At 36.7% G+C, this 10,911-nt stretch overlaps 1 protein-coding gene across 2 annotated transcripts; it reads left to right on the top strand.

Annotated features, from left to right (window-relative positions):
* Positions 1-186: 186 nt before the first annotated feature.
* LOC123518029 (longitudinals lacking protein-like) lies at positions 187-9,217 on the top strand. Of its 2 annotated transcripts, none has more exons than XM_045278531.1 (4): positions 187-331; positions 2,019-2,222; positions 3,735-3,941; positions 4,280-9,217. In XM_045278531.1, exons 2-3 carry the CDS (start codon positions 2,037-2,039, stop codon positions 3,927-3,929), a joined length of 381 nt encoding a protein of 126 aa, XP_045134466.1. In that variant the 5' UTR covers positions 187-331; positions 2,019-2,036; the 3' UTR covers positions 3,930-3,941; positions 4,280-9,217. The 2 variants fall into 2 exon arrangements, with proteins under 2 accessions (XP_045134466.1, XP_045134467.1); XM_045278532.1 differs by lacking the exon at positions 187-331 and adding an exon at positions 345-608.
* The last annotated feature ends 1,694 nt before the right edge of the window (positions 9,218-10,911 follow it).

Below are 10,911 nucleotides of genomic sequence, written 5' to 3'. Positions count from 1 at the left end.
GATTCTGCGTTGCAATAGCGTCATAGTCATTTGTTTAAACATTTTAAAGTAATAAAGATCGTATGATGATGCTCATCAATTGCATTTTGCTTCAATATGAAACAGAAATTTTATCCAAATAGTTTTATAAATAGATCATTATGGCAAGAATGGCAAGAAATGGCTTTGGAATGTTATAAAGACCATTTGATCCTGTATTGAGTTTGTTGGTGAAGTCTATAAGAGTGCACCAATCAAAACCCTCGTGTGACCGCGGCGACCAATCGGCGGCAGCCTCCCTCCTGACGTGTGTTGCTGTAAACATTGACACAACACTGACCACTCCACGCCGGTAACTAGCCTTTTCCTGCTGTACTAGCCCCCTCCCTAGCTAGCCACTGCAGGGCGCGGTCCTAAGGGAGTCTGGCACCAGGGAGTGGGGCGTGGGCGTGGGACGGTCCTAGCGGGACGCCCACTCCCACCTGGTGCGGGCGCCAGCTGACCTACAACTTGTGCCGGATTTTTTATTTATTAATTTTTTCCCATTTAATGAGTCAGAAAGTGTCGGTGTGGTGCACGTAGGACACGCTGCAGACAGAGTGGAGTCTTGTGGTGGCCGCCCGCCCTCGGTGGGTGAGCTAAGTGGAGTTGCTTGGCTTTGGGCCGAGGCTCCAACAGTGGAGTGAATCAGCTCTGGCACTTTTGTGATATTATTGAAAAAGGTTAAGGCATGCTGTGCCGGAGCGCTCTGCTGGGCTGTAGGCCTTGGATTTAGGATAATAAGATGTGGTATAAGGATTTATTTTTGCTCTAAGGAAACCATTAGCCATATGGTTTATTGCATTTTGTTAAACATCTTGTTTCCATTTTACATGGGCATAATCATAGGAAGCTGTAAAGTAAATAAGTATATTGAATTATCATTGCATAATTGTGTAAGGCTCTGTCAATACCTGGCAAATTTTCCTTATTTGCTGTGTTGTTATTGGCAGATACTTAGTCAGCTGTTACCAAATAGGCTCTAAGGCTGTTTAGAAATTACTCATGGTTAATTGTGACAGAATCAGACATCATCTGACCCTGTGAAGAGTGCTGCTTGATTCCTAAGTTAAACAAGATAATTTTGATCAAGCATTTGAAATGGGGTTGAGTTAATAGTGATTTTTTTTACAGTAGATGAAGTCCTCATCTGTATGTTAGGTGGGGCTAGGTTGGTGACCTTGTAGACTTCTGGGAGATGTAGCCCCCATGTTAGGTTAAATTGAGCAGACTTAGAGTGTTGGAGTAGGATGGATAAGAGTACTTAGAGATTGGAACTCAGTTTCAGAATGATGCAGCCTTGTTGTAAAGCATTACAGAACTAACTCCCTTACATAAGGAACTCGTTAACACACTGGTGGAATTGTTTACTTAACGGAACACTGAATTATAGGACAATGCACCCATTGTCTTGTGCCAAAATTCATAGTGTAGTAAATTATTTTGTTACTTTTGATGCTGAAAGTTCATAGTTTTCACAGTCAGTAGCTAAGTGGATTACCTTAGGACCAAATTTATCATGGCAAACTGAGTAACTGCTTTGATTCATAATCTGATTGATTTATGCTTATTTCAGAACTAGAATGGATTTATGATATTTTTTGCTCCCATGTGGAACTAAAGAAATATAATGTCTCTTAGGACAATTAGGTTCGCTTAAAATATTTTAAGCTTTTTGATAGTTGAATTAGTATACATCAGCTGACCCCTTTTGATCACATATTACAAGATATTCTTGAAAAGCTATGTGACCTCTGACTGAGGAATAATGAACCAAGTGGCTTTGGGATTGTAACTCGTTTAATTTAATATTGGTAGCAATGATTTTCTTGATTGGGGAGCAACAAAATATGCTGTTTCCATATGAGTTTTATGGGGAAAAATGTAAAGTTTACAGTTTATAGGTTTAGTTGTTTTGATTTTCATGTTATGCCATTGGTAACAGAGTTCATTAACATAAATACAGTTTGTAACATAATCTTCCCAACTTTTTTTGTCAGATCAAAAAAACCTACAAGATGGCAGATGATCAGCAGTTTTGCTTGCGATGGAATGAGTTCCAGAGCAATATGGTGTCCTCCTTCAAACACCTACGAGAGGAGAAGAGTTTCACAGATGTGACTCTGGCCTGTGATGGACAAACCTGCAAGGCACACAAGATGGTGCTCTCTGCATGTTCCCCATATTTCAAGGCCTTGCTAGAGGTATGGTTTGTTGACATGTTTTCGGTAAGTCAAAGCTATGTTGGGGATATCTTCCTTATGAAATCCCTAATAAAATGATGCTTGAAATTTAAGCTAGCTTTCTTTGAGACAAATCTTGCAAAATTCATAATCCTTATTACATGGTAGATGTAGTACTTCAGATTTGTAATACCTTTGTATGTAATTATAGTTAAATGATTTGCACAATAGGCATTTTTTTTTTTATGCTTTAAGAGATTCTTAGAGACAAAGAATAAATGTTAAAAGGAGGGAAAACATGCTCGATTGCCAGCTTCCAAGAAGAAGTATGTCCATCAGTGGAAGGGTTACAGAAAGGATTTTAGGCACTTACTGCTTTGAAGTGAATATGATAAACTACTTTTGCAGCATCTATTAAGCCACCTACTGTGGGTGAAGAGATAGTTTGTGGTTGCCTTTTGCTGAAGAACAAAATCAAACACTTGGGAGTGTTTGCTCTGTGTTGACTTGCCATTGATCTCTGGCCATTTTAATATAGGGCTTTGTCATCACTCCTATTTTTTTTTTTTTTTTTTTTTTGAGAAAAGAAAAATTTTGATGATCTCAATACATGATATAAAACATTAATGCTAAGAGTTTATGCTAACAGTATCTACAGAGCATTGTGTTTGCTGAAACTGTGCCAAGAAGAAAGGCCTGGCAGATATGAGTCTCGACTTAAAAAAAAAAAAAAAAAAAAAAAAAAAAAAAAAACGTGGTTGAACATACCAGTTTGCAGTGTTGTTTAAATCAAGGTCTATACATATAATGTGGTTAATTTCACAAACATGTCACAAAAGAGGAACCAAATTGTAATAGGATGGGTTGTATTTCCAAAGAAGAAAGCAACATCATACATTGGGAGATGCAATATAAACACAGAAATGTTAACTCAGGAAAGATGTTGGGAGACATGATGTTAACATGCAATCTTTACCACCAGTGTCTTACTTTGTTTATTTCTTTCATGATTATTATATAACTTAAATGGATAGAGTGATCTTATATGAAAAAAAATGTCATTCATCCTAAGGTGATGATTCTAAGTATTTAGCTTGTTTAGTCACATTGCTGGCTCTCTGCTTGTTGATAGTGGCAAGAGGTTTATCCAAGAGCATAAAATGAGGGATAGATTAGGAAAGAAAGTTGCTTATCAGACCTTGAACATTATGAAAAGCATGTAATCCTTGCCCAACAGCAAAGGGATTGAAAGTTTTTAGGTTTTGATCTTTGACCTCATAATTGCACAATGTTTTTACTATTTTTTTGGTGGTGTCTGTAAATGTGAATTACATGGTCCCTTGGTGTTCATAGTAATTGTTCTAATATGTTTTTAGTTATGGATTTGTGAGGTAGATGCTGCTGCCATGTAAAGCCTATCATATCCACACCATTAGGAATGTGTAGTGTCCAGACATTGATTTATTGGTTGTTACATTTACACACCTGATGAATGATATACTGAACATCTCACTATTTAATTCTTTGTCTCAGGAAAATCCCTCCAAACATCCAATAATCATCCTGAAAGATGTGCCCTTCAGCCACTTGCAAGCAATTTTGGAGTATATGTATGCAGGAGAGGTCAATGTAGCCCAAGCAGACCTTCCTAATTTTCTCAAGACTGCAGAGCGACTCAAGGTTAAGGGCTTGGCTGAAGTCAACCAAAATGAGCGGCAAGACCGCTGAAATACTGCCCAGGTTTGTATAGATGGTGTTACTTGTGTTGATCTAGTGTTTTATGTGGAAAATTAAAAGCAATGATTAGAGTGATAGCAGCCATATAGAAAGGTTAGAGTAGAGAGTATAAAATGGGAAGACAGGGCAGGAATATCTTGGGTGGAAGAGAGAGAGAGAGAGAGAGAGAGAGAGAGAGAGATGTAAATGAAGTATACAAAAGTGTACGGATAAGAACAATCGAAGACACTTGTATGATGGCAACCCTTTAAGGAGTTCAGATTATATAGAATAGATTGAGTTGTAGTGTTGTTTTTGATATGCACATTATATGATGACGTGATTGATTGCCTATTTTTCAGGTCGAGGGAGGCTTGGGAAACAGTTTGTCGGAGAAGCCAAAGCCACTTCTGCCTCCTCCACCAGCCTTCTCTTGCTGCTGACCCTATCCCTCCCACCCACCCACCCACCCATTACATACCCGAGACAATTTACTTCCCTATCTTCCTCTAAGCTTCCTGTTTCTTCTCTCTCTCTCTCTCTCTCTCTCTCTCTCTCTCTCTCTCTCTCTCTCTCTCTCTCTCTCTCTCTCTCTCTCTCTCTCTCTCTCTCTCTCTCTCTCTATCAACCAAAAGACATTACTATTATTATCCTGCTGCTCAGGTCTGTGATGTAGCTTTCATATTATTGCATCACCACCAACTTAGAAGAGCTGAAAAATTACACTCACATTTCCTTGCCTTTCCCTTTGCTTAGGCTGTCCTGTTTTCAGCCTATGACAGCCTATAACACAGACCACAAACACGTTCATGCTAGCTTGTGAGGAGGTATGTAATCCTCCAGTTATCCAGATACTATCCAGCCACTACTGAGGCAAGGTTGTAAAGTCTGGGAGTAATTATTAATTCTTGTAAATAGGTACTATTGGTATCCATATTTTTACTGTAAACATCCAATCCAGCTGGTTGTCATAATCTCTAAAATGATCTCTTATGGCATTACAGATGCATTGGCGGATACATGAAGCAATGTAGTAAAATATTTTTAACCTGTGCTGGTGTCTTGGGAGTCATTGAATGGCTTTATTTTTTTCTCTCTTTCTTTCTTTTTCCTGACATATATTATCAGTATTTTTCTGTGTAAAAGGATCTTGTCCCTGGTATGATAAAGCCTACGAGAATACTATTGTAAGTAAGATTACTCTCGGTTATCAGTATAATTATGGAACATTCCTTATTTTTTTGCTATTGATTTGAGTCTTCCCTATCTTAGTTATTTTCTTCTCATTTCTCCATTTTGATAATCTATTTATGTTTTCTCACTGAGCAACTATAGCCGTTTAATTCTTGGAAGAACGTTTAAGTGTTGGCTGAGTAGTTAGCTACGCTGCCACTCAGTTTCTCTTTAATATGTTACTGTTTATTTTTAACTTTTTAGAATTGAAATTAAAATATTAGGTGTGGATGATTAGGCTGCCAAACCATGAAGTGCTATGAATGGCTCAGGTTTTAAGATGATGGTCTATGTTTTACACAAATATCACAACATAGCTCTGCATCATTGTCATGTAGGTAGAGAGGAGTTGTAGTGCTTATTGGTAGGGTCAGGTCACTCAGGTTAGAGAGACGGATGGTGCCTCTCAAGGATCATATACTCGTTGGCAGTCACCCATGTGTTCTTCACAGCAGAGAGAAAACTTATTTACAACATGAATAAATGTGTATTTCTTAGAGGAGAAAGCTAATATAGGTCCTATTATTGCACCCTCCAGCCCAAGGGAAACCTCTATATCAGAAGTTCCCAAACCAGGGGTGGGGACCCCAAGTAGGGTCAAAATGCTAATATATCAGGTCATAAAGAAGTCATGGAGTTAATGGGATCAGAGGTACCTTAAGGCCTGGGGATATGAAATATCCAAGCAAGGATTACAAGACCATGTCAAATTCAGTGCTGTATAGTACTTTCTTTGAGAAAAAATAAGTCAAATAAATAATAATAATTTTATTGCTTCAAGCACCCTTACACGAGCCACGACTGACTGTTGAATGTCCCTCTCCCGCACTCCATTACTACCCGCCCCACTCTTACATCATCAGTCGTTAAGTCCATGTAATCCAAATTTAATTTTGTTTTATATTTTAATTTCTCCTCTACATAAACACCATCATATAGCCAAAAATTCACAACAGTGCTTTAAATGTAGAGGTAAACATAAACACATTATATATATGTGTATATATGCTTAGGGTCGCACGGAACAGTTGAAAGTGCTGAATGGGATTGTGCTAAGAAAAGCTTGGGAACCTCTGCTCTATATAAAAGAAAATAAATACACCTTGACTTTTATTTCTAAGGTGGTGAGGAAAAAAAGTTGAAACATTAACAAATGAAATGTAGTAAATCCTGAATTACACAAAATCAAACAATACTGAGAGAGAGAGAGAGAGAGAGAGAGAGAGAGAGAGATATGGGAAAAGTTGCTTGTCCTTTCCACCAAGGTGTTGAGATGATAATTGGTCCTGTGGAGATGTGGCAACACAGCTCATATGGAATTCCCATACTTGTCCAATGCCTAAGTGTTCTTCCGAAAATGAAATGACTATAGTAACCATAAGGCATCAGCTCCTGCAGATATTGTATTTAAAATTAGCCCTAAATACTTGTAGTTAGGTCAAACTTCACGTCACCAAATTTATCCAGGAGGGATACTTGCTGCTCACCACTCCTTTATGACTGTCCCTATATGTATTGTTTGTATGTATGTATGTATGGGACTATCTTGCATCTGTTTATTTAGGTTTAACACATATATTAATTAAATATCAATTCAGGTTTAGATTTTATGTTCTGCTCAAGACATGAAGCATTGGGTACAGACTGTTTAGCATGTCTCACAATACTGCAGTTCCATCATGTGGGCCCATGTTTCAGTTATGGCTCCCATGCAGGCAACAGGACAGCCTTAAATTGGTCTGAAATTCAAACAGTTTTCTCTTTGTATCTGAGGTGTTTTAGTGATGTGTCTTGAAGACCTAATTCCTTGGACAGTTTACTGCTTATCAAATCTTTCATGAATTGTCGGTTAAAATACTGAACATGGGTTACTATCACCCCGTTCTTGATGTGATATATTGACAACCATGTTCTGTGCTCAAAGAGGCTTTATTTTACATATAATTAGTGACTCCATTTTTCTTGTAGAACTGTTCTTGGTGAGGCAGTCTGTTAGACTCCTCTATGATGTAAAATGAGGTTGGTTATCACCAAATGTAGTCTGGTGTGTTGTTGTTATTGTAGATTATTGACGGCAGTGAGGAGGGGCATTGTACGTAACCCCACCTAGCCGGTAAAATTTTGGAATGATGGAATAGATGAACCCAAAGGTATTGTGCTGGCACTGCTCATCAAAGCCCAACCATAACCAGCCCAGTGGTCACCCACACTCCCATCCCCAGCCAGAGCCCTTCTGGAGGAGGGGGGGAGGTAGGTCAGAGGTGGCCTTACATCCAACGCTGCCACACCCCACCCTGGCCTACCAGCCTATATGAACTCAGGCCACCACAACACACAGTAAACCCCACCAAGAGCAGTGTTACCAGCTTGGACTGGATCAGACATTTCAGATTTGTAATTTATTGATTTATTTTTTAAAGGAAGTTTAATTTTCTAACAAGTGTCAGTTAAAGCCATTTCTTGGATCATAGAGTCTTACTTCGGACCTCGTGAGGTGTAACCAAGACGTAATGGCATCATGCAAAGTGCCTCCGAGTCATTACGGCCTCACGTTTCTACCTGTTTGTTATATTTATTATATTTGGTTGTGTATTTATTTATTTATTTGTTTACTTTTATCATTGAATTATGTCTGAACAGTTAAAAATACAAAAATTTACCTTCTCAGAATTCATCGAACTTAAATTTTAAGTTTATACTGGTAAAGCCATGGAATGCCATTAGAAAAAATTACATCTTAGTTTTATTGAAGCATGAACATAATTTAAATGTATGAAAATATTTAATTTGTTTCAGAATTATCTTTTCTTTGTCATAGGGTTAAATAAGGCTTGTGGAATGTGAAGAAAGTGGTGTGGCCTGGGAGCCTGTGTGCGCGTGTGCGTGTGTGTGTGGTGTGCCGCCCAACCCAGGTACCCACTCCAAAAGGTAGTATACGCAGGGGTGTAGCTTTGTACCTAGAGTAGCATGGAGCAGTTTTGTACAAGAAGTCAAATAAGTTTTTAATAAAACCTGAATTTAGTTTTATTCTCCAGTGTTTTGTTAATTATTAATTAGTGTGTGATTCATATTTACTAATTTTTATCAGATCTTTTGATGTCACAAAAACTTTCATTTACTGGAGAACTTTTTAAAGTTGAAAATACTGATAAAACTAAATCTTTACATCCCAAAATTGCAGTTTTCACAGTAGAATATTGTGTTTGTGTACTCAGTGTTGAAATACTGGTTATATCTCTTACAAGATGAAAAGATCTTATACTTTGCAATAACAATCCCTTTTTTCTTTGTCTTGGAAAAATTCAACTGACAATCTCAGTAAAAAAAAAAAAAAAAAAAAAATTAGTTTATTTCTCATACAGATAATCTGCTTGCCTTAAAATCTCTCTTCACTTTTATATGTTATCTATTCCTTGAATATGTACAATAGCATCCAGCAATAATTCCAGAGTGAAAAGTTATCAGTTCCTTGGGGAGGGATTTTACCTTTCTGATCTTTTAACTCTTTAGTTGCCTTTCATGACATGCAAAGAATACCAGCAGGAAATGTATTCTCATGTCTCATAGGTATCTACAGCTAGGCTGAGTAGGTGAGACATTTTAAAATAACTATATTTTTGTATCCTTTGTATTGTACAATGCCTTTCAACACACTATAAACAAGCTTCTTGGTATTTACATATTCACACACCTTAATAATTTCATTCACCTTACTCCAATTACTGTAACAAAACTAGTGAAATTTTTTTTTTTGTTACTTTTTAATTCCTTTGTAGTACATCTTGAAAGCTGGCCTCTATTCTATATCCATTACTTCTTGTAGCTATATAACTTTCTTTTTCCCCACATTTATCTGTGTTCACAATTGTAAGATCTTACTGAAGCAAATTCACGTTTGTGGTTACACACAATGGACTTGTCTTTGATATGTAGTGCACTTGTGTACAAGCTGCTACACAGACTTGAATATTGGTATTCAGTCTTGCTCAATTGTTTCTGTATTTAGTGTTCTTTGTTTATATATTTATAAATTGTATACATTTGCTCATTACTATATAACTTATCTAGATATTATTTTATCCCCAAAACTTTTTTGCTTGACATCCTGTCACTGGCAACAAGGCCTCAGCTGAATTTCTCAATGGTTTTCTTGGCTGCACAATTGTACTTGTTGAATACTGGAAATACTAAGCTATGTTGCTGTATTCCACATCAGTATGTCTTGTGGATACTCAGGCCTCTGCAGTCCAGTGCTTCCATAATGACAGTTATTAAAATTTTCCATTATTATGATTTCTCTTCAAGCACTACAATCTCTTCTGCCTATACAAGGAAAAAAACAACAAAAAACATAAACAAAGAAATGAGATTAATCAATTACATTTTGCATTTTTCAACTGTTACTCATTCACATACTAAGTTTTCTTTATTTTACATTTCTACTTATATTGCAGATTTTTTGTTACATAATTTTCACAGGCTGACACAAGGCAAATCCACTGCTATTTGTATTTTTCATAGAGTCTACTGTAAAAATATTTAATTACTTAATATTAAATTTCTCCTTACTCTCCTCACATGGATCATCAGCTATTTTTGTTTATCAGCTTATTCATGTCTGATTTAATAAGTATCTTAAGAATTTTATCCTGCCTTTTATTCAGCCTCACATTTGCCTGAATTGGCATGGGTCACTGAGTCGGTTGGCTTTGCTTTTAGTGATGAGAACTTGCATGCCATTACAGCCTTTATAGGTGATAAAAACATCACAAATTTTGTTCTATGTACTGTACAGTGCACATGATGAGGTATAAATTCATATTCTTATTTAATTTAATTTCTCTGTGAAAGAGATAAATGGCCTTGATTTGTTTAGCCTGACATGTGGTAGGTATGTGTGCAAGCTTATAATGAATTTTGGTGCAGAAACATTGTTCCCTGAAGACATGAATATTACTGAGTGATGCTCACTTGCTGATTTTCATATCAAATGCTTTAACATGCAACAAATTATGTTGTATTCGTACCTAATCTGCAAATTTACAAATCAATAAGACTATTGACAAGAATATAAGGGTGTGTCACATTTTATAACATGTTTGAAATAATATGACCATTAATAATTGAGAATCATCCAATGACTATTATCGCATTTATATTTTCTGGATGGTCAAGTCATTATAGAAGTCCATTATTATTATTATTATCATAATAAGCTAAGCTACAAACAATGACTGGTAGCATAACACTACCTATCTGAGGACACCAGCAGGGAATGCAGTCCAGTAGGAAAACCATTGAAAATAAAAAGAGAAGTGGAAAAAAGTAGTAAATAAAATAATAGATAAATAAATACAAAAATGAAATATAAAAAAAACAAAAATAAACCTGAAATAAGTTTGCAAGTTTTTTTTCTCTTTTCCATGCAGGAGAGAAGCCAGCCAAGTGAAAAAAAAAAAAAAAAAAAAAAAAAAAAAAAAAAGCCCACTTGAGTGCTGGTTCCCTAAAAGAAAAGTAAAGAGTTAGCCAAAATTAAGGAACAAATGTCTTGATACCTCCCTCTTCAAAGAAGTCAAGTCGAAGGAAGACAGATATACAGAAGCAGGTAGGGAGTTCCAGAGTTTACCAGAGAAAGGTATGAAGGATTGAAAGTACTGGTTAACTCTTGCATTAGAGAGTTGGACAGAATAGGGATGAGAGGAAGAAAAAAGCCTTGTGCAGCAAGGCTGCAGGAGAAGGGGAGGCATGCAGTTAGCAAGAC

This window comes from Portunus trituberculatus, chromosome 43 (genome assembly GCF_017591435.1).
Source record: "Portunus trituberculatus isolate SZX2019 chromosome 43, ASM1759143v1, whole genome shotgun sequence".
Lineage (NCBI taxonomy): Eukaryota > Metazoa > Arthropoda > Malacostraca > Decapoda > Portunidae > Portunus > Portunus trituberculatus.
The sequence above is the reverse complement of the archived record's forward strand: the minus strand, read 5'-3'. Positions and strand labels throughout refer to the sequence as shown.

Coding starts and splice junctions, on each gene's coding strand:
- LOC123518029 (XM_045278531.1), top strand. CDS start 2,037: ATGGCAGATGATCAGCAGTTTTGCTTGCGATGGAATGAGTTCCAGAGC. Junction 2,223..3,734: donor ATTTCAAGGCCTTGCTAGAG/GTATGGTTTGTT, acceptor TCTTTGTCTCAG/GAAAATCCCTCCAAACATCC.